Here is a 24,241-nt window from a genome sequence, read left to right as displayed (position 1 = left end):
ATGAAGTGTTTGGTGACAAGGGATAGTTGGTTACATCAAAATGTACTAAGATCTGCTTTTTAAAAATATTTATTTATTTATTTTGAGAGAGAGAGAGCGCAAAAGAGAGAGTGAGTGCAAGCAGAGGAGGAGCAGAAAGAGAGGGGGAGAGAGAGGATCCCAAGCAAGAGGATCCCTGTGCTATCAGCACAGAGCCTGATATGGGGCTCGAACCCATGAACCATGAGATCATGAACTGAGCTGAAATCAAGAGTTGGATGCTTAACTGACTGAGCCACCCAGGCAGCCCAAGATCTGCTTTTAAATTGAGTTGCAAAGAACTGATATTAAGCATGGATTTCGGAAAACCCTAGTGGTATTTTAGAGGTTTTCTTCTTGACTCATAGGTGAGGGGGCCCTGCCAGTTACTTAGATGAGGAGTGATCACCCCATTCTCTATGACCAACCCCATGTTATAAGCCAGTTTGGCCATGACCACATTGCTCATAATAGGAGGATCAGGAGGACCTAGATCATATTCTGATATCTGTACCGTTCTGATTGATGTTAATGTAACACATTCAGCACCACCTTTCTACCCAGACTTTTCTGTTTTCAAGAATGAACAGGTCAAGGGCAGGGTTGTGGCCTCTCCTTCTCTAAATATCTGACACACTCATCCAAGTGTTTTGAGGGCTTGTTGGCACTTGAAGTTGTCACACTTTTCAGCCCCTAGGGACACTGGGGCACAAGTCACTGTGGTGCCTAGAAGTCTCCATGGGCTCAGTCAGAAGTTTACTTTTGATGTGGAAGTAAGTCTCAGATTGCACTATGGACTGATGTGAGTTAATGGGTAGGCTCTTTTGAGCCAATATACCGAAAGTGCTGTAACTGATACTGCTGAATGTATTCTCGGGAGAGTTGTGATAAGAATGTGTAATTCTTCTTTTGAATTTTAAGGAATGTTCCCAATGGGGAAATGCTACAATTATAGTACTGGTGGTAGAGTAAGTAGAAAAATGGGAGCTACCAGGTTTTCCCATTCCAGCAATGGAGTATAAATAAAGCAAAGTAGGATACTGGCATGTGTTGGGGATGGTAAAAGGAGGTCCCTACACTTGTTAAGGAACTATTAGAGGCAGGAGTGTTTAAAGAGCCCAGTCCATTCTACAATCATCCTGTGTCTAGTGATAGAAGCCATTGGTTCTTGACACCTCACTGCAGGTTGCCGTAAGCTCAGTGTGACAGCACTTATCTTTACCATTGTAGTTGTAGATATCATGATGGCGATATAGTCTGTTGTACAGACTGAAGGGCCTGATACGCAGTGGTGAATGTGTCGATGCTTTCTTTAGATCCCACTGCAAGCAGAAGATCAGAGCTTATTTGCTTCCATGAGACTCAGAGGACAATACCTGTTCATGCTGCATGCCTGTGACAGCCTGAACCCTCTAATGATTTCTCAGCAGTGGATAGGCTGAGACCTAGGGAACTGACATCTCACCAGGGGTCTTGGTACCCTCACATGATTACATTATCCTGATTGAAAGGACTAAGGGTAGCATACCATCTACCTGAGAGAGTTGGGCTAATATCTGCGTAACCAGGGATGGACTCTTAATCCTGACAAGTGTTGTTGGTTGGCTACCAAGATTAACTTTATGGAAACCATGGCCTGGTACCAAGAAACAATCTGAATCTATTCATGAACAAAAATGATGGCATTAAAATCTCTGGGAAATCAAAGGAGGGCAGAGTATTTGATAACTCCATTCAATATTGGATGCTCTTTATATTTCACATGAGGATCCAACTCAGCCCATTACATAAGATCACCAGATAAGCACTGAAGTTGACCAACAGCCTACATTAGAAATGATCCATTAGGCTATACAGACAACCTTTCACTCAGGCTCCTCATCTGTGCGGCGTGTTTTTAGGGAAATTGTCAGTGACCGACATTTAAGCAGAATGGATCCTGTGGCTAAAATATGTATCTTCTAAGCAATGGCACTAAATACCTATTTGTTCATGGTCCTTGCTTGAATCTGACACATGCTATACCCAATTTGAGAGACTCTTGTTAGCTTGTTGATGCTGGTGGACATCGAGAAAGTAACAAAACAAGAACGAGGATTGTTAAACCCTGGCTTTTATACTATGGCATTGGTCTTAAAGGAGAACACCAACAAAGTGAGTATTGTATAAGAAACATACATTTTATGAGACTGACACACTACCTACTGCGCTAACGAGGCACCTAGGAAACATACATTTTAGGTGAAAGTGTTATATTTAGGAAGTCTTAGGCTCTAATGGTGTCTCAGAGGTGCAGGAAAAAGTGTCCATTCACACTCCAGATGTAGCTGTCTCAGATACAGAGATCATGGCAGCACCTCAGGCTCTCGTGACTTCGATACACCCAGGTTTCTGAGGATGCCTGGCTCTGCTTCGTGAACTCATTGGTAAGTTCAAGACAGATGGGTCGTAGTGGGCTGTGGAAGCTGTCTAACCCCAAAGAAAACTGCTTGCAGCTATGGCTTAGAAAATGGAATTCTGTTCAGCGGGTGGAGATAGGGGCTGTGTTGCTTACTCTGGAAAAAATATCTTCCACTATACATTTTTTTTGCATTTCGAATCACTCGTGGGCAGTCATCCATGGGTTGGCAGTCTAGTGTGGTGTCTGGGAGCATGCTGACTGGATCATCATGTCTCAGCCCCTGCAGAGAGAAAAATCATCATCAGATTACCCAAGATACACATGTAGTTTTGTGCCTATGTGGAGATATATAGATAGGGACCCTTCCAAGATGAAAATTAATAGAATCATCAAGATCATAAAGTTCATCAGACCTGAATTGCCCAAGTTAGGGCCATGGTCACCTGCGTAGACTCTCACACAGGGCATGATAATCTATCTCCGATTCGGAATCTGGCCCCAAACCAAGACATAATAATTCCAGCACATGAGACCAAGGTAGCCTGTTAGATATCCTCAGAGCCATACACCAGTACAGAAGAGATTTCCATGTCTCATAGCCAGAAAAACTAGACCTGACACCCTAACTTCTCTCAAGCGTATCTCTGACCATGCATGCAGTAGATAGCTTCACAAAGAATGACACTGGCCTCCCTGTCTGCATCACAAATGGAGGCAGTATGCAAGGACTCTCATTTGGACTGTGTTTCATATTTTTATCCTCCTACCATATCCAACAGGACAACGGTGTCAGGAAAATAAACACAGTAGTCATCAGCTTTGTGGGACTTTCACTGGATCATTCATGCCCCAGGTTATTCCCCAGCAGCTAATGCTGTTGGAAAATTGCATGGATTCTCAGAGAAAAGACTAAGATAAGTAAACAACCAATACTCCAGACCTAGTGGAGCACATAATTTAGAAAATAAATTTGGGCTCTAACTATGGCATATCCCCAGCTCATACCTTCTTTATAAATAGAATGTTAGATTGCTCAGTTAAGCAAAGGGAAGCAGGCCTAGAGTCAGAATTGGGAAGGAAATGCCTGCTACATTGACACCTCCCTCCAAGATGCCTTTCCTCCTTTCAACCCAAGTTTTTATGTCCTAGAAGTGTACACTGGGTTAATGCAGCTGAGCCATTTTTGGGTGTTTTTGGTAACTAACGTACCTGAGGACTTTGCTGTATAATATGGAGTACTTTGATTTTATTGTTTTGGCCTTTGAAGTGTCAAGCAAAACTCTTACGTTTAAGGACCTGTTACTTATATCATCCTATTCAAGGTAGGTTTTTATAGATGTATCAGACCTACAGCACCTGAACTACACTCCTATTATAGGTAGTTGAGTGTATTTCCTCATTCATTTGCTTACCTTAGAACCAGAATGGGAGTAAGCCAGTATCCCTTGGTCCCCTTGTTCGTTTATGGTCAGGGTGCATGCAAACACTGCCACATGTGTGTCTGTTCCAGCTGTCTTTGGAGAAAATGCCTCCTTGTTGTTATTTACTAGAATTTCATATTGGATTATCTCCAGTTCAGACTTATCCTTCAGCTGTCATGTCGGGGTATATAGCTTCTTTTGGTATTCTCTGGGAGCCTCTTTTGTATTTTGAAAGCCTCCTGAAAAGAGTTGGCTATTTCTTGGCTTTTGACCTTATTCCAGGTTCAGATAATAATTTGATTCTGGTGACTAATGTATGTAACCTTTCAATTTAGGGTATATCATTCTCTAGTTTTGTACTTCCTCTGCCATTTGGATTGTGATTTATACGGTCTCCAAATACTAAAGTAGAAGTATGGTCCCAACTTTTGTGTCAGCTGGTGGTGGCACTCAGGGAGCCCTATTTCCTTGTTTTACCCAGCCCTCTTTCCCACATGGTGTGGGTGACTAACTCCTCACTTCCTTTTGACAGATTTATTCCATGTGACTTTTAATTCCCTTTATCTGGGTTTCATTGCCCTTTTGGGGCAAAGATAGGTGAGACCTTGAAGGTTGAAATAGGACATGTTGCTAGTGAGAGGGAAGGAGGAGATGGTGGATGTGCTCCCTGGTCATTCTTGGGCCAAGAGAACTTTGGAAACCATACATATGGGAGAAGAGTATGTGGAAATGGATTCCATCGGGGTTCTTTCACAGCTACCCCTCTGAAAGTTTCTTTTAATGACCGAAATCCTGTCTTCAGTCAGAGAGTCCATGTTCTTTTATATATATATCACTCAGCAAAATGAATGGGAACACAGGAGACATGGGGAATAGTGGAAAAAAACGAAAAGGGGAAAGAAGTGAGAAAGGGGTTGAATTGGGAGAAATCCGGAAACACAAAGATGGGTGCGGTGAGGAATCAGAGGCTTTGTGCACTGGTCAAGACTTGAAGGTACCCATGATTGCCAAAGCTTTCACCTGTAGAGAAAATGGGGCACAATCCATGGAAGCATAGAAGTCCCCATCTGCATGGTTAATGTTTTCCTTGGACTGTGTGTGGAAATAATTCACACTAAAATGAGGACTGATGTGAATTTATGGGTGAGTTTATCCCCTTTAGGAGATAAGCTGATAAAGACTGTTCTTGGGTCTAAATTTAAAATTGGATCGCCTCCAGGGGCACCAGGGGCGCCTCAGTCGGTTGAGTGTCCAACTTTGGCTCAGGTCATGATCTTGCGGTTTGTGAGTTTGAGCCTCATGTCCGGCTCATTGCTGTCGGCCTGTCAGCCTGTCAGCACAGAGCCCACTTCAAATCCTCTGTCTCCCTCTTCCTGCCCCTCCCCTGCTTGTGCTCGCTCAAAAAATACATATTAAAAAAAAGTGGATCACCTCCAGGCGACAGCTGCTGAGGAGACATATTACTGGTCATGTTGGACGTGCCAAAGAGATGGACAGAGCTGTTGCCGAGTTTATCAAGAGAACCATTTTGAAGATCCCAGTAACTGAAATGCTGACAGTCCTCCAAGCCTGGGATTTTTTTTTGGTCTGAAAATCAATAGCAGACCACAGACTTCTGGAAGAAAAAGGAATCGCTTGTTCAGCGCTTGGTTATGCTTTGTGAGGAGAAGCAGGCAAGTGTCAATGATGCAGCCCTTGTAGACGTCATTTATACTCAATTTCCTCAGCACCAGAAAATTTGGGATATCTTTCAAATGAATAAAGGACCAGGTGAAGACATTGACCTGTTTTATATGGAACAATTCAAAAGATCAGTTAAGAAAATTCTGAGAAGTTTCAGAGATGCTGAGGAGAATGCAGTATGGATTTGAATCTCTGGGGAGTGCAGTATGGAAAGCCACACCAACACAAACTTGCTTATGTGGTGTGTCATTCCCAAACTCCATATGCCTTCTTTTTTCTCCCAGTTGAGGAACAATATACCCTTTTTGGGTCAGGCAGTGACAGTTGCTAGCAGATACCATCACATTGTGAAAATGGAGTTCAGAAGCTGGTATCTGGACTCTCTTAAGGCTATTTTTTTATTTTTTATTTTATTTTTTAATTTTTTATAATGTTTATTTTTGAGAGAGTGAGAGAGAACATGAGCAGGGGAGGGGCAGAGAGAGAGAAGGTGACGCAGAATCCGAAGCAGGCTCCAGGCTCTGAGCTGTCAGTACAGAGCCTGACGTGGGGCTCGAACCCACAAATCATGGGATCGTGACCTGAGCAGAAGTTGAACGCTTAACCGACTGAGCCACCCAGGTGCCACTATTTTTAAAAATTTTTTAAATGTTTTATTTATTTTTGAGAGAGAGAGAGTGCGAGTGGGAGCAGGGGAGTGATACAGAAAAGGGGGAACAGAAGATCCCAAGCAAGCTCTGCACTGATAGCAGCAAGGCTGATGCAAGGCTTGAACCCACAAACTGCGAGATCATGACCTGAGTTGAAGTCAGACACTCAACCGAGCCACCTAGGTGCCCCAAGGCTATTGTTTTTAAACAGTATAATCAGACCTCTGAAACTTGCAACTCTACTACATCTCTACAAGAAAAAAGCCTTGGGCTAGATATAAACATGGATTCAAGGATTATTCATGAAAACAGAGTAGAAAATGAGAGAGTCCACAGAGTGACTCAAGAAACTTTTGGACTGGTGCCTGGGTGGCTCAGTCAGTTAAGCATCTGACTCTTGATTTCGACTCAGGTCATGATCTTGGTTCATGAGATCAAGCCCCACATAGGGCTTTTACGTTGACAGCACGTAGCCTGTTTGGGATTCTCTCTCTTCCTCTCTCGCCCCTCCCTTGCTCATGCACATGCTCTCTCAAAATAAAGAAATAAACTTAAAAAAAAGAGAAGCTTTTGGAGACTATCCTCAACTAAGAGTAGACTTTGTACAAAATAAGCTTGAAATGAAATTCAAAAGTAACTTAAATGGGGGCATCTTGGCTGAGAGAGAAACCCTTCCGGTGCCTAATAAAGTTCTCTAGTCTGCATCTTCTGGAAGTGTTGAAACTCTTAGCACTGGCTGGTACTGAAGATGTACCATTTTCTCCATTGCTCACTTGCATACCCAATAAGAGAATGAATTATTTAAGAATTAGAGATAAGTTATAATGAGCACTGGGTGTCATATGTAAGTGATGAATCACTAAATTCTCCTGAAACCAATATTACGCTATATGTTAACTAACTAGACTTTAAATAAAATTTTGAAAAAAAGATGGAAAAAATAAAATAAAATTAGAGATAAATAAGACACATGTGGTTTTATAAGTACAGTATCTCCTTGATTATATTGCATATGCATTTCAGTTAGTGGCTAGCTGGATGGCTTTTGTTTATAAGCTTGTGTTTTAGAAATTAATCCATGATGTTGACAGTTTAGAAATGTTCATTATAATTGTTGGGACTGTTTTTCCTTCTCCATTGTGTATCCCTTTTCCCCTCTATCCTGCAAAGCACCGCAATTGTGGGTCTTTAAAATGTGACAGGATGTCCTTTTTCTCATTCCTGTCTCTTCTCAATCCTGGAGAGGTCTGATTCCACTTGCTGATTTCCAGGGATTTTCTCTTAAGCCTTGGATCAGAGAAAGAAAGCAGCAAGAAATTATACCCAACTCAAAACTTTCTAGGAGAATTATAAAATTGGTCCATTCAAAGGGTATAGTTGGACCCATTAAGTTATTGCAAGAGGTAGCATATCAGATGATTCAGTTCTATAAAATAATGGTTTCACTCTATAGTTTTCATAATCTGTTTTATCATAGATATAGCACTCAAACTGACCAATAGTATGCTTCTTTTTCAATAAATATATTAAAAATTGTTTTTTATGTTTATTCAGTTTTGAAAGACAGAGAGAGACAGAGCACAAGCAGGGGTGGGGCAGAGAGAGAGGGGGACACAGAAACAGAAGCAGGTTCCAGGCTCTGAGCTGTCAGCACAGAGCCCGACATGGGGCTTGAACTCACAAACCACGAGATCATGACCTGAGACGAAGTCGGACGCTCAACCGACTGAGCCACCCAGGCGCCCCATTCAATAAATATATTTATTTTATTTTATTTTATTTTATTTTATTTTATTTTATTTTATTTTATTTTTTTAAACAATAACATAACATTTATTTTTTTTTTCAGGAATACTCAAAACATCCTTTATTTTTATTTTTTTTTCTCCTTTATTCCTTTAGGGTTTATTTTTTTTTCAATATATGAAGTTTATTGTCAAATTGGTTTCCATACAACACCCAGTGCTCATCCCAAAAGGTGCCCTCCTCACTACCCATCATCCACCCTCCCCTCCCTCCCACCCCCCCATCAAACCTCAGTTTGTTCTCAGTTTTTAAGAGTCTCTTATGCTTTGGCTCTCTTCCACTCTAACCTCTTTTTTTTTTCCTTCCCCTCCCCCATGGGTTTCTGTTAAGTTTCTCAGGATCCACGTAAGAGTGAAACCGTATGGTATCTGCCTTTCTCTGTATGGCTTATTTCACTTAGCATCACACTCTCCAGTTCCATCCACGTTGCTACAAAGGGCCATATTTCGTTCTTTCTCATTGGCACGTGGTACTCCATTGTGTATATAAACCACAATTTCTTTATCCATTCATCAGTTGATGGACATTTAGGCTCTTTCCATCATTTGGCTATTGTTGAGAGTGCTGCTGGAAACATTGGGGTACAAGTGCCCCTATGCATCAGTACTCCTGTATCCCTTGGGTAGATTCCTAGCAGTGCTATTGCTGGGTCATAGGGTAGCTCTATTTTTAATTTTTTGAGGAACCTCCGCACTGTTTTCCAGAGCGGCTGCACCAATTTGCATTCCCACCAACAGTGCAAGAGGGTTCCCGTTTCTCCACATCCTCTCCAGCATCTATAGTCTCCTGATGTGTTCATTTTGGCCACTCTGACTGGCGTGAGGTGATATCTGAGTGTGGTTTTGATTTGTATTTCCCTGATGAGGAGCGACGTTGAGCATCTTTTCATGTGCCTGTTGGCCCTCTGGATGTCTTCTTTAGAGAAGTGTCTATTCATGTTTTCTGCCCATTTCTTCACTGGGTTATTTGTTTTTCGGGTGTGGAGTTTGGTGAGCTCTTTATAGATTTTGGAGACTAGCCCTTTGTCCGATATGTCATTTGCAAATATCTTTTCCCATTCCGTTGGTTGCCTTTTAGTTTTGTTGGTTGTTTCCTTTGCTGTGCAGAAGCTTTCTATCTTCATAAGGTCCCAGTAGTTCATTTTTGCTTTTAATTCCCTTGCCTTTGGGGATGTGTCGAGTAAGAGATTGCTACGGCTGAGGTCAGAGAGGTTTTTTTCCTGCTTTCTCCTCTAGGGTTTTGATGGTTTCCTGTCTCACATTCAGGTCCTTTATCCATTTTGAGTTTATTCATGTGAATGGTGTGAGAAAGTGGTCTAGTTTCAACCTTCTGCACGTTGCTGTCCAGTTCTCCCAGCACCATTTGTTAAAGAGACTGTCTTTTTTCCATTGGATATTCTTTCCTGCTTTGTCAAAGATTAGTTGGCCATATGTTTGTGGGTCTAGTTTTGGGGTTTTATTCTATTCCATTGGTCTCTGTGTCTGTTTTTGTGCCATCAATAAATATATTTAAAAGCTGGTTGAAATAAATAAATAAGGGGTCTTTTAAGTAGGGCGTTACCTCAGAGAATGTCTTTTCTTTTGTGTTTTTGAAAGTGCCTTTAAAAATAATAAAAGTATATGTTTTGGGGTAGCCAAGAAGTCACAGTGTGTCTGAATGTCCTGCCTTGTGCTATCCAGTAATGCAGGCGTGCTTGGTTCTCCCACAGTTCTCACTCCGATTTCTGTATGGTCGCGTTACGTTAGAACATAGGCAGAATTGAATTTGATCACTATTTGTTTGCATTAGTGTTGAGCTTATGTTAATGAGTTCAGAAAGAAAGTAACTTTATTTGTGCTCTTTTCCCCAAAAACCGACTTGGGGACTTCTTCCCATGTCTTGGAGGAAAGCCCAGCAGGGTTCCAAAGTTGTTTTTTGTTATTTTTATATAGATAAATGTTCTGTTGCCACTTCCATTTGGTAAGAAATCTATTCCAGGGTATTAATCCAGGTTTGCCTCAATTCCTGAACGTTGGGGAATATTTTTCAGTCCCAGATGGGACCTGTTCACAGACTGGAATCCTGCAGGTGATATGTATATATGAGTATGGAGTCAGTAATAGGCAAACACTTTTTGTCTTTCTGTTCTCAGTCTATCTATTCTCCAGTTTCTCGTCCTTTTCCCCCTATTGTGTTCCCCAGAGAGACAAGAGAAATGACATGTTGGCAAAGTTGTAATGTGATGATAGGCTCTGAGATATGGAGGATGCCATGATGTGATGCTTTCAGGAAATATTTTCATTTTTCTTCAGGGACCTCAGACTTTATGCCCTGTCACATGCACTGACCTTTCTCTGACTCTTAGACCCTCACCTCAATCCCTAGGCCTGCTATGACCATCACTTCTGTTGTTGACTTTCTTCTTTACTAGGCGGTCCTCTAGGGTGGCTTCCCTGTGAAAGAATTCTCAGGCTTCTCTTTTTCCAGAACAACCTGTCACCCTAGGAAATCAATATCTTTATTTGGAACTGCTGTTCTTTCACAGGGTAGGCGCTCACTTCCTTTCTCCAGGGGCACCTCAAGCCTTCACTTCTTGATGATACATGCGTGAGTCACACAGTTGTTCCTGTATCCCTCAACCTTCACAAGCGTCAGTCATTGTTTTCCGAAGCTCCTGGTCAGTGATTCACAGCAAGGGAGAAACAGTACTTAGCCCGCCCTTATGAGTGTTTAGAAAATACCCAGCACACTGACAGAATTCTCTAAAAATTCTTTCTCTCTTTCCTCTTTGTTAATTCTTTTATATCTCTTTGGTAGTTTAATGGAGTACTACTGGCAGACCTGTTTGGTATCATTTGTTTGCCATGTGGCTAGCACTTCACTTCAGAATATGAGTGTATTTGGGGCACCTGGGTGGCTCAGTGGGTTAAGTGTTGGACTCTTGGTTTAGGCTCAGGTCACGATCTTGTGGTTCGTGGGTTTGAGCCCTGTATTGGGCTCTGTGCTGACAGTGCAGGGCCTGCTTGGGACTCTCTCTCTGTCTCACTCTGCCCCTCCCCATGCTCATGCTCTCTCAAAAGAAATAAACTTAAAAAAAATAGAATATGAGTGTATTTGACACAAATTGTCTTCGCCTTTGGAGAGTGTTTTAATTTGCTAGTGTTGCCTTAGAAAGTAACCAAAACTGGGTGGTTTTAACAACAAAAACTTACTGTATCACACATGTGGGCCTCGAAGTAAAAAATGAAATTGTTGACATCGTTGGTTATATGGGAAACGAATGAAGATTGTGCAGGAGGGTCTGTTCCAGGCCTTTCTCCGTGGCTTGTAGATTGCCTTCTACATGTTCACGTAGTGTTTTCCATGCATGTGTATCTCTTTCCACATTTTCTGTTCTCATAAGGACACTGGCCATATTAGTTTAGGGCCACTCTAATGATATTATTCTAACTTGATTACCTCTGTAAAACCCTTTTTAAAATAAGAGCACATTCCAAGGAATTGGGTACTAGGACTGCAAATATGAGTTTTGGCAGGGGAGCACAATTAAACCCATAATAGGTCTTCTGCCAAGTCTTTCCCTTGAGAGAGCTTGTCTTCATTCTATTCGATGCACACTTTTAGGAATTTGCATTTGCTGGGACTGGTTGACAGTCCCTGGCCCCTAGGATTTTGTGACCCACCCTGCTGTTGTGCATCCTCTTTTCTTTCTAAGGGCTCCTCTTGAGTGATTTAATTTGGATACAATCTCAGACCACTTACCATCATAGTTTCTGCATGTGGGCGTCGTTGATCGTAGCCTTTTCTTCTGCAGATGGTGGAAGTGCAGTTCACTCCCAAGTTGGAATTCTGTATGAGGACTCTCAGACTTTGCTTCATGGTTGGATACTGTAACAATGGTGCTTGCTTTACAGGATGATGTATACAGCTTGGGCAGCTTCCTAGGATGTTTCCTGGAGTGTTTATTCTTTGTTTAATAGCCAGATAGGAGCTACCATCGGAGGATGGCTTGGATTCTTAAGGAATATACGGGAAAAGAGGAATACATTACTGATGTTCAACTCCCAGTGGAGCACATGATTAAGAAAGTTAGTTTGGGTTTTAATGTAGCAGTTGCCCCAGAAGGCTGGCTTTCATTTAAATAGAACATTTAATTATGTATTTTGGGGTTGGGTGGGCCAGACTCTTGATGGTAGAGAGTATGACTACCATACTGACCACTCTGATGAAAGAATTCTATATTTCTTCAACTAAACTCTTTTATTTTTTAAAAAATTTTTAATTTTTTTACATCTTATGCATTTTTGAGAGATAAAGACAGAGCATAAGTGAGGGAGAGGCAGAGAGAGAGGGAGACACAGAATCCAAAGCAGGCTCCAGGCTCTGAGCTGTCAGCACAGAGCCCGACACGGGGCTCGAACTCACAAACCGTGAGATCATGACCTGAGCCGAAGTCAGACGCTCAACCAACTGAGCCACCCAGGGGCCCCTCAACTAAACTATATTATATCTTTGCTTGGGGACATGGGATAATTCCAGCAGAACCAGTTATGGTCCGTTTCTTTGTGAGATGGCCTAGCTTCTCAACTTAGAATATGATTGTACTGAGCACTAAATGATTTGCCCTTTGGGTATTTGCCATACCTCTTACAGAAGGGACATGTTGCTTTCAACATCTTGTTCAACGGAGACTTTAGGGATATGTCTGAGTCACTGCATCTTCAGTTGTTCCATCCTTAACTGTAGGCACTGTTGGTAATTTTCTAATGGATTTTACATATTTCAAACACTCCTCCATCTTTGTATACAGCCTTGTGGTTCCAGCAAGTGTATTGCTATGGTCACAGGGTTACTTTGAAAGAGGAGGATTACCTACACAGAAGGTTAGGGGGTGACACCTTCACCTGGTGTGATGCATCCTCTTCTTTTTGTCTGAGCACACAGGTTTTGATTCGTTATTTTTTTTTCCAATCTGAGCTCTACCGGTTATCGTCCCTGTGGCCATGGGAGAGACATTTAATGTCTGTGAGCCTCAGATTCTTCACTTTTACACGGGAGATATTTTATGATGCTCCCTATGTATTGAAACTGAAATGAGATGAGAAGTCTACAACTTTATATTTAGGATTGTAGGTATTCTTATTCATCATAGCAATCGGATGTTATATTCAGTCAAAAATGTAGGAATTCAAACCAAGGGCAGTGAGCTAAGGCTCATCAGGTGAGAATCTTAGACGTTTGTGTTGATCTATTTGAATTAACTGTTTGAAAGTAGCCTCTAGTTGAATGTGGATAAATTTGATTGTCTAACATTTGTACACATAGTCAAAGTTAGGTAAGAAGGAAGAATATGAGGAGGGCAGATTTCAAAGTGATTTTTATTTTGGATACAGAAAAAGAGAGAATGTCCACTCGTGGAAATTGTCTCTCCAGTATTCCATACTGGCAAAGTGCACGCATCTTTCTACCATATTTTTAAAATGCAAAGGTTATGGTGTTTGTATGTGGCTTGTGGGGCAGGCCTTGTCCAGATGGAGGCCGTCCCTTAGGGGATGTGAGTCCATGAACATCTCCTGCAAGTCTTTATCTGAATGTCTTTATCTGTTACCTGTTGCATTGTGCAATATTCTCTCATCGATCTGCTTATTCTTTGTGCTGAATATTCATCTTTTCATGATGAAGGACCAGGCACTCCTTTGGGAGGCAGCACTAACCAGAGGGACTTGTTTCTGCTCTTAACGTGCTAACACGCTCCAGGGTTTATCAGTGGTTTAGGGTTTACTCATAGAACTATAAAATTGTTGTATAAGAAGTACTCTGTATATTCTGGTGGGAGAAAACACACACTGGATGTTATAAGAGCTCATGGTATATGGAACCCAAGATTTATTCTGGAGTGGGGTCAGAGTGAGTGAGTAGTCAGGGTACAGTCCCAGATCTCTTACCTGATAGGACATGTTGCTTTCAGTGTCCTGTTCAGTGCAGCCTTTCAGGGATATGTCTGACCCCCAGCACCCTCATGCACCAAATCTTTAATTGTGGGCACTGCACGTGCTTCTCTCGAACGACTTTATATATTTTAAACACTCCTCTTGGTGTTTGGACATAGCGCTATAGTCACATCAAGTGGTAGTGACTGGTCACTGCTGTGGGTTCAGGGTTACCCTCAGAGAGATTTACTGACTCAAAAGGGTATGGGGGTGGCAGTTGAATCTGGTGTGAAACACCCTCTTCCTATATAAGAGCATACGTTTTGGAGTGGCACACCATCAGTTCTAGTCTGAGCTCTGCCACTTCTTGAACCTGTTGCCTTGGGAGAGGCATTTAATCTCCCTGAGGCTAGATTTCTTCACTTTTACACTGTAGATAGATATTGCATGACCCTCCCTGTATGCTGAAGCTGAAATGAGATGATAAATATAAAGCCTTAGTACAGCTCCTGATACTTAATACTGTAAACTTCTCATTCATTGTATCAATCAAATGTCAGATCGAGTGTAAAAAGTGTGAGTTCATAGAAAGAAAGTGTGAGCTTAGGTTGATCAGTGGAGAGTCCCAAAGGGTGGTTCTAGCTTGGGTATTTGGACATTTGAACTTCGAATGTAGCCCCTAGGGAAATAGGAACAAACTTCTTAGTTCATCATTTGTGCATCATGTAGTGAATGTTGTGGAAGGGAAGGGGAAATTTCAAATAGAATTTTCACTTTAATTCACATTTTGGAAGAAGAGCAAGAGAGAGTGGCCTTCCTGGGAAGCCTCTGTCTAGTAGTCCTTGGTAGCCAGGTGCAGGTTTTTTCCTTGATAATACTGAAAACGTCAGAGTGGTGCAGACTGGTATTTGGCTCGTGGAGCAGGCCTTATCCTCATGTAGTAGTCACTTAATGGGATGTGATTTTCTGGGACTGAAAGGCCGTCCATTCCTATGCTGAGAAGTCACCAAGTGTCTTTATCTCCACCTTGAGCTGTCATAGTCCGGAGAGGAGTGTTCTCCTACAGTCTTCATTATGCCTACCTGGCTGTCTGAATCCTTTGGAACATATTCAGGTGGTAATTTGTTCACCATGTCCACAGTTATGTTATTGTTTAGCTTGCCTTCATGAGCGTAAGGAGAAAGTATTTTTTTCTCTCTGTGTATGATGATGATCATGATTTTGAGATGATAACTTCTAATGTGTTCCTAGTGCGGCCAACATGGCTGGGGGTAGGTGTCCTAACGTGTTACAAGGTACAAGAATGGAATTGATGTGCCACATAGGGACAGTCTGGGGAAACTGTGGGTAAGATAATGGGAGCGTGGTAAAAAGGCCAAGTGCTGCAGGGAGTGGTTATGGCAACATCTCATAATTGGACGGATCTGTGAGTCCTTTTTCAGGCCTCTTCTTCAGTCTAATTGATGGCCCCTCTCCCCCAGGAGTGCTGTTTTCCAATTGTTTTGTGGTAAAATAAGCACCATAAAATTTACCATCTTTTTTTTTTTTTTTTTTTTTTTGCCTGTCACAATAAGTTTATTATGAAAGCAGGCTGGTGTGGGGACAAGGGGACAGACAAGTACATTTAGGTTGGGTGGCTCAGGTGAAGTAGTGCAGCTTCTTCACACTGATGCCATACTCGCTGAGGGCAGGGGTCAAGTCCTCCATGGTTAGAGTGCTTGCGGTCCTTGCTCTTGCTTTGGGAGCTGCCAGAAGCTGCGCCCTTCATTTTGCAGTGCTTTAGGGCATCGCTGGCAATATCTGAGATGAATTTCTGGGCAGCTAGGGAGATGAGCCGAATTATGCGTGGGTCCGAGGCCTCAAAGGCAGCGCGGTTCAGGTAGTAACCAGTCACTGCAGCTGGGATCGCAGGCGTGTAATCCTCCAGCTGCATCAGGAAGTCCACCATAGGCGTGCTGGACACCACCAGCCTCACGGCTCCTTTGGCCGCTCGTAAACCCCTTTAGACGTGGCCCCCTCTGGGGGCGCCACGCCGCCCGCCGACAGACACCGGAGCCGCCCCGCGCCGCTCGGCTGGCTCCCCGGCCCGTGCCGCCACGGGTCCCGTGCCCCCTGCCGCAGCTCCAGCCCCAGGTCCCCCTGCCGTCCCCGCAGGGTTGGCCTTGTTCTCCACAGAGGTGCCGGCGGGCAGCGCTGCGGGGGGTCGAGACCGCGGGCGTCGGGCCCGGCCCGGGACCGAGGCGGCGGAGCCCGGCGCCGCCTCGGGGTCCGCGCCGGAGCGTGGGAGAGGCAGCGAACCAAAATGTACCATCTTAATAATTTTTAAGTGTACTATTCAATACATTCACATTATTGTGCTACCAGCGCTACCATCCGTCTCCGGGACACTTTCATCTCATAAAACTGAAACTCTAGGGGCACCTGGGTGGCTTGGTTGGGTGAGCGTTCGACTGTTGATTGCAGCTCAGGTCACGTCTCAGGATTCGTGTATTCGAGCTCTGAGTTGGCCTCTGTGCTGACAGCTGGAGCCTGCTTGGGATTTTCTTTCTCCCTCTCTGTCTGGCCCGCCCTCGCGCTCTGTCTCTCACTCTCTCTCTCTCTCTCTCAAAAGAAATAAACTTAAAAAACCCAAAAAACAAGAAACTGAAACTCTATACCCATTAAACAAGAACTCCTCATTTCCCCTTCCTCCCATCCCCTGGAAACCACCGTTCTAGTTTTTGTTTCTGTTATGTTTTGCTTATCCATTCATCTGTCCATGGACACTTGGGTTGCTTTTACATTTTAGCTGTTGTGAGTAACGCTACTATAGACATGGGTGTGCAGATACATCTCTTTTAGACCCTGCTTTCATTTATTTTGGATGTATATACTCAGATGGAATTGCTGAATCATGTGGCAATTTTTTTAAAGTTTTTCTGAAGAAATGCCATACTGTTTTTCACAGTAGTGGTAGGTACCATTTCACCTTCCCACCAACAGTGCGTAAGAGTTCAGTTTCTCTACATTCTAACCAATACTTGTTATTTTCTGGGGTTTTTTGATAGTAGCCATCTTAATGGGTATAAAGTGGTATCTTAGTGTATTTTTGATTTGCATCTCCCTAATGATTAGTGATGTTGAGCATCTTTCATATGCTTATTATTTTTTTTTTGTCATCGTATACTTTCTCAGAAGAAATACCCGTTCAAGTCCTTTGTCCATTTTTAATTGTTTTTTGTTATTGTCATTTTTGTTGAGTTTATCCTATGATTTTTGTGCTCCGGCTTTTCATCCTATGTCTCTGTTCCTTCTTTGTCTTGTCTTTCTCTTGCCATCCTCGAAGTTTTCGTGTTTTCCAAGGACCTGTCTTTAAACTCCTCCTTGTCTCTGGTCCCTTCTTTGCCAAATCTTACCAGTGTGGAGATGATGTCTCCAACCCATATTTTCTCTCTAGAGCTCTCACTTTTCTTCTGGCTCCCTGCTCTAGCGTCTCTTTTTTTCTTCCAAGGTTTTATTGAAATTCCACTTAGTTAACCAACATACAGTGTGATGTTAGTTTTGAGTTCAGTGATTCAGCACTTCCATACAACACCTCGTGCTTATCACGACAAGCACACTCCTTAATCCCCATCCCCTATTTCCTCTACCCGCCTCCCCTTTGGTAACCATCAGTTTGTTCTCTATAGTTAAGGGTCCATTTCTTGGTTTGTCTCTCTCCCCCAACGTGTTTGTTTTGTTTCTTAAATTGCACGTTATGAATGAAATCATATGGATTTGTCTTTCCCTGACTGACTTATTCTGCTTAGCATCATACTCTCTATCTAGCTCCATCTGTGTCGTTGCAAATGGCCAGATTTTGTTCTATTTTATGGCTGAGTAATATTCCATTTTGTATATATACCACATCTTCTTTATTCATTCATCAGTCGATAGACATTTGGACTGCTTCCGTAATTTGGCTATTGTCCTCTAACATCTCTTGTTCATTCCAGTCTTATGTACGATTCTGGGTGGGAATTTTGGTTATTTTTTAGGCTGGTTGTTGTGCTGCTGTCTCATTACTTTGGCATCTTGGAGTGTTTCCTGCCTTTACATGGTCAGGGATTGCTCACCACCATGTCTAGCCCATAGGAGGAGGTGCAAGGAGAAGGGGCTGAGGTGTGTAACTGGAGTCCTGGCTGTTTGCTCAGGTAAAACTTCCAGTTCTGTATAAGAAGGGAAGTAATGAATGTTGATAAATAACTAGGCTTCTCTTGCTCAGGTAGCTTTATTATTCCTCATGTTGAGGCTTAGTGTTTGTTGAGTACGAAGATCCAGCTACCAGTCCCAACCAAGGAGGGCCATTGTGTGGAGGATGGCAGAGATCGTAACAATGCCAACCACGAGAAGAAGGAGCGCACGGACCTTGGCCCGCTGCATCTTCGATGGGTTGTGAGTTACCAAGTAGGACTTAACACACAAGACACTTGGTTAGAATAGTGCTTTACTCGTGGAAAGGAGAAGAGACACATGATCAGCATCTGTAATGTGTGCCAGTCTCCCATGGCTAGCGGGTCCCTCCTGATAACTGATGCAGGGTGATGGACTGTACACATCACTCTTGTGCTGCAATTGAAGACCTCCATTCCTTTGCTGCTGGTGGGAGCAGAGGGAGCAGATACACTGATGGGGAAGGCCAGGTGCCACATGACACATACGTAAGGAATACAAACAAGTTCACAGTTTCCCCAGGGCAGGGGAGAATCCTTCAGGGAAAAGTTTTCTTACTGGGAATAATCTGGGGCCAAGTGATACCTCAGTACCCAACGTTTTTAGGGGAATGTTCCAGGGCCAGGGCCAGGATTAGCAGACAATCCTGGGGTGGGGGGCAATAGATCATGCAAAGGTTACTTCCCCAATAGTATTCTAATCAAATTTGGGGTGTATTAGAGTAGAGAATTACTGGAGCTACTCCCTTTCTATTAGGTGACATCATGTCCTCAAGGACAGACTAGTTTGAAGGATCATCTCATTACAGTAGTGGCTTCCTTGTATTTTTTCTTCTTTGTGTTGTCCTTGGCTAATAACTTTAAATATCCCACTTATTTAAAAAATTTTAAAATATTTATTTATTTTTGAGAGAGAGAGAGACAGAGCATGAGCAGGGGAGGGGCAGAGAGAGAGGGAGACACAGAATCTGAAGCAGGCTCCAGGCTTTGAGCTGTCAGTACAGAGCCCCATGTGGGCTCGAACCCACAAACCCGTGAGATCATGACCTGAAACCCGTGAGATCATGACCTGAGCCGAAGTCGGGCTCTCAACCGACTGAGCCACCCAGGCACCCCATAAATATTCCAGTTATTTCAATGGAAATTTAAACTTTATACTACCTGGGTTATTGTGAGTTCAGTTCAAAGCTATTTGGAAGTAATGTTCATTGCAGAGCACGAAACGGGATATGGCTCTCTGGTCAAGATGGCACCAGGGCCGTCTCTTGAATTTTTTTTGGTGTGTTTCCTGGGGATGGGAGGATTGACATGGAGGAGGACTCCAAAAAATGATTTTTTGTAGTATTGGAATGTAAATAATCCTTGTGAAAATGTCTTTGGGAGTCTGTCTTATCAGTATAAACCTTTGCCTGACTCCCATGATGTGGTAGATGCCACGTAATATTCTGTAGCCAGACTCAAGGGGACTGTGATGACTGGGAGAATAAATCCTGTGTCAGAAATATGACTAAATACTCATTTCACAATACATACACTTCTCCGGTATAATGTTCTTGTAGAATGCAAACATGCTGAAGGAAACCTTAAGAGAACTGAGGTATCTAAGAAAGATAACAGGCAGAGAATCATGTATGTTTTAGGTAGGAGGCTCATCTTTACAATTGTGACTACTGAGAGCATAGGAAGGGATACTGATAAAGCCCTCCTGTATTCCGGAATAGCTGTCCTGTAGGCAAAGCAACATAATCAGTGCTGTGGAACATAGTGTTTGCTATACATTGTCTTCCCATCAATGACCATGTGGCACATTTGTAATTTGGTTTCTCAGTTTTCACATTCCACCAGAACTACTTTGTCATGTTCAAGAAGAATGTAATTAATATGACCATACATATTTGACATGCTTTGCATGACATAAGCACACTGGAGAAAAAGTCTGGCAATAAAATGACATAGTATGTAGGATAGGAGCAAGCTGGAAATGAGGATACGGTGCCAATTTGCGTGAAAATCAAGCCTTCTCAGCATAAATGTAGGTGGAGTATAGTTCACGACCTTTTCCTCTGATCAGTTTATGGATGACCATCAAAATCATTTTATTTTAAATGGGAAAAAGTGCAATAATGTGTCTTCAGCAGACTTTTCTTCTGTATCTTGTCCCTTACACGTGATCTTTATATTTTAAGAATTTTGGATCAGATACCAAGAAATTTTACTTTTACAACCATAATTCCGTGTAACCAAGGAGAATCAGATAAAGGTAATGAAGTAGAATGATTATGTTAAAGCAAAAAATGTTTCTGTGCAAAACTTAATAGTTCCACTAGATGGTAGCAAATGGTTGTTTTATACCTTTACAGTGACTGTGTTGTTTATAAAATGATCACTTTTCCTTCTTTCTTTCTTTTTTAAGATTTTATTTATTTACTTTTCTGAGTAAAACCTATACCCAACATGGGGCTAGAACTTAAAATCCTAGGATCAAGAGTTGCATGTTCTGCCAGCTGAGCCAGCCAGACACCCCAAAATGCTAACTTTTCTAAAATTAGAAGAACAATTCTGGAAAGTAAAAATTGTATCTGAAATGCTGCTTCCTTTGGAGAGGGTAAAACACAGTTGAGTTTAAGTCTGTCAAAGAAAAGGCAGATAAAACTTCTTTTCCTAATAGTCTTTTCAAGTGGCAAGAAAACATTAATTCCAAGCCTGGTTTCCGGTGGCTTTTGATTTGTATTTGATAAAATTTTGCAGAAAATCGTGGGTCGTGTATGGACTATTTCTCCTAGTGTTACGAAGTTTGTATGCTTTTAAATGACCTGTCCCTGGAGTGGGGCAGCGGCAGGGGCCCAGCATGCAGTGCACACCACCTTAGCTGCAGCAGTAGTGGCTGCCGTAGAGCCACCCCTGCCGTCACAGCCCCTGCTCTGGTGCAGCCGCCCTCGCTCCGTCTGCTCGTCCTCCCTTCGCTAGCACCATGGCTGACGAGGTGACCGAAGAACAGATTGCCGAGTTCAAGGGAGCCTTCTCCCTACTTGACAAAGATGGCAATGGCACCATCACAACAAAGGAACGTAGAATTGTCATGAGGTCATGGAGTCAGAACCCAGCAGGAGCCAAATTGCAGGAGATGATCAATGATGAGGTGGATGCTGATGCTAATGGCACCATTGACTTCGCAGAATTTTTGACTGCAATGGCTAGAAAAATGAAAGATACAAGCAGTGAAGAAGAAATTTGCGAAGTGTTCCGAGTTTTTTACAAGGATGGGAATGGTTATATCAGTGTGGCAGAACTATGTCGTGTCATGACAAACTTAGGAGAAACACTAACAGATGAAGAAATAAATGATCAGAGAAGTAGATATTGATGGAGATGGGTAAGTCCACTATGAAGAATTCATACGGATGATGACTGCAAAATGAAGACCTACTTTCAGCTCCTTTTCCCCTCTCTGGAAGAATCATATTGAATATTTTACTTACCTCTTGCAAAAAAAAACGAAAACAAAAACAAAAGCAAAAAAACAAAACAGAACAAACCGTTCATCTACTCATTCTCTTTCTATAAAGCAAAACTGAATGTCGAAAGTACCTTCTGTCCACACACACAAAATCCGCACATATGCGTTGGTGGTCCTGCCTCCTGAAGATCAAGCTACATGTCAATGTTACTATATAAACGCTTGTACTCCCTTAATGATAGGAAAGCACTTAGTGGACTCCTTCTGTGTCCATTTGCTAACGGCCAGTTTTTCATGAATGTAGCTTGACAATTGAGCACTGTCAGGCTTTTGTATTAAAAACGAAAAATGAAAAATCAAATTTGAAACCTATTCAAAATGTGTTCCGGTTTGGTTTGTTAGTATACATTGTCGAACCTGGTTTACTGAAAACAAACCTTTAAAATTGGCTTACCTCAGGACGCTGTGCAGAAAAACGGGTGAAGGATGGAATGTCTAAGCGCAGCCCCACTGAGCCGGCTGGACCTCTGGTACTTCCATGCGCCCACCTGTGATGGTGGGGACACACATCCCTGCGGCATGCTGCGTGTGTTGGTTTGGTGTTGTCCGTGTTGTATTGGCACGAAACGGGGGTGTCAGGCTGTCACCATTCGTACAAATGTTTCAAAAGAAACCTTTACCAAGGGAACGTCTTTGGACTCTGGTTTTAAAATCTTCTGAGCCATGGGTTGGAGCCAGCAGACTGGGCTGTAGCTGTGGACTTCAGCACAACCATCAACATTGCTGTTCAAGAAATTATAATTTATATCCATTCCAAGTTGTAAATCCTGGTCTTTTTCCCCCAGTAAAAGGACTATTAACTTACAAAAAATAAAATGCCTTTTTCCTGGATTCCCATGGTCGGTCATGAAGTTGGTTGTGTTGCAATAAAATTTGAAATGAAGAGAACACTTGGATGAGTTCAATGTGACGGTGGAATGATAGTATAAGTAAACATTTTAAAACAAGATTTCATCTGCTTTTGATCTGTTTTCTACAAACCTTTCATTAGTTTTGCCAAACAGAGTTTCATATAGGTAGTCTGCTAGTGGCTCACGGTTTAATTAAGGATAACCTGATTAAAAATAGACATTTCAAAAGAGATAGGATTGAAGCAAGCAAATGAGTGGTATCACATATGTATGTACCAGTTTGTTTAATGATTCACCCGTATAGAGGCATCTGGGCTGTTTCCAGGTTTTGGCTTTTACAAAGAAAGCTTCTATGAACATTCACCTACAGGTTTTTGCATGAACATAATTTTCATTCCTCTGGGATAAATACATACACAGGTTTGCAGTCACTGAGTCATATGATATTTATATGTTTAGTTTTAAAACAATCCATCTAATTTTTCCGGAGTGGCTGTACCATTTTACATTTACACCAGCAATATATGGGTGATCAAGTTCCTTGTCATGCTAGTCAGCACTTAGTGCTGTCCTTATTTTATATTTTAGCCATTCTGATAGGTGTGAAGTGATATTTCAATGTAGGTTCAGTTTGCTTTTCCCTGTTGGATAATGATATTGAACATATTTTCATGTGCTTATTCATCATCTCTATATCCTCTTCACTGAAATGTCTCTGTATACCTTTTGCCTGTCTTCTCATTGAATTATTTATTTTTTCACTGTGGAGGTTTTAGTGCTCTTTGTATATTATACATACTGGTTGTTCGTCAGACATGTGGCTTTCAAATATCTTGTTACGGTCTGCACCTTGTCTTTTCGTCCTCTTAACAGCTCTTTCACATAGGAGAAGTTTTTAATTTTGATGAGGTCCATTTCGCCAAATAAACTCTTTAATGAGATTTCTTATCTGAGATTTAGCTTGTGAAGGAACACATGATAAGACAAATATTGTAGATCTATTGTAATATAATTTATGATGAGCATCTCCCATTTTGGACTAAAAACTTTAATAAAAAGCACAATTTACCTATATTTTTGTGAATAATAAAACTATGCACATCTTTTTTCTTAATTTGTATTTACTTTTTAGAGAGAGAGAAAGAACGCCAGCAGGGGAAGGGCAGAGAGAGAGGGAGAGAGAGGATCCGAAGTGAGCTCCACATTGAGAGCGGAGAGTCTGATGCGGGGCTCAAAGTCACTAGGTGCGAGATCATAACCTGAGTTGAAGTCGGGTGTCCAACCGACTGAGCACCCAGATGCTCCTGTACATCTTTTATTTTTATCTTCTACCTCAGTTAGATTGAAATTTCTTTTTTGAGGGTTAGGATCGTGTTCATTCATCCTGAGTCCTCTTTGAAGTTGGGTACAAGGTCTTGCACAGAACAGGTGTTCAACAAATATATTTTAATATTCCATCAAGCCATCATGGCAGGGTGTAAAGAGGTAGAGTTTGCAATAGTGACTTGAAATTCTGGCTTTGCCTCCTTGCCTGCAGTGAAAAATTGGGTGAGTCATTTCACTTCTTGAGCTTCAATTTCCTTACCTAACATTTTGGATAATAATACCAAGTTCATGGTCTTCTCGTGGGTTTCAAATGAAATCACATCTGTGAGGCACCCAGTAAGGTGCGTGACACATAGTAGATTGTAAGTAAATGGTAACTATTGGAGTTACCAGGATTTCAGCTCCATAAATCCTTTTTTTAAAAAAATTTTTTTTACATTTATTTATTTTTGAGAAACAGAGTGAGACA

At 42.1% G+C, this 24,241-nt stretch overlaps 1 protein-coding gene and 2 pseudogenes across 1 annotated transcript; 2 read left to right on the top strand and 1 right to left on the bottom strand.

The window, feature by feature from the left end:
* Positions 1 to 5,329: 5,329 nt before the first annotated feature.
* On the top strand, positions 5,330 to 15,352 carry LOC102955638 (annotated as a pseudogene).
* A 133-nt stretch (positions 15,353 to 15,485) lies between these two features.
* On the bottom strand, positions 15,486 to 16,199 carry LOC122235253 (annotated as a pseudogene).
* Positions 16,200 to 21,049: 4,850 nt separating this feature from the next.
* Positions 21,050 to 21,446, top strand: LOC102971520 (calmodulin-alpha-like). The gene has a single exon (XM_015540097.2). The coding sequence runs from the start codon at positions 21,050 to 21,052 to the stop codon at positions 21,440 to 21,442; it is 393 nt and encodes a 130-aa protein (XP_015395583.1). The 3' UTR covers positions 21,443 to 21,446.
* Positions 21,447 to 24,241: the final 2,795 nt, after the last annotated feature.

The sequence above is a fragment of the Panthera tigris genome, chromosome X (assembly GCF_018350195.1).
Source record: "Panthera tigris isolate Pti1 chromosome X, P.tigris_Pti1_mat1.1, whole genome shotgun sequence".
Classification (NCBI taxonomy): Eukaryota; Metazoa; Chordata; class Mammalia; order Carnivora; family Felidae; genus Panthera; species Panthera tigris.
This window is presented reverse-complemented; position numbering and strand designations above follow the sequence as displayed.

Excerpts from the sequence above, each read along its gene's own strand:
- LOC102971520 (XM_015540097.2), top strand. The coding sequence starts at position 21,050 with ATGGCTGACGAGGTGACCGAAGAACAGATTGCCGAGTTCAAGGGAGCC.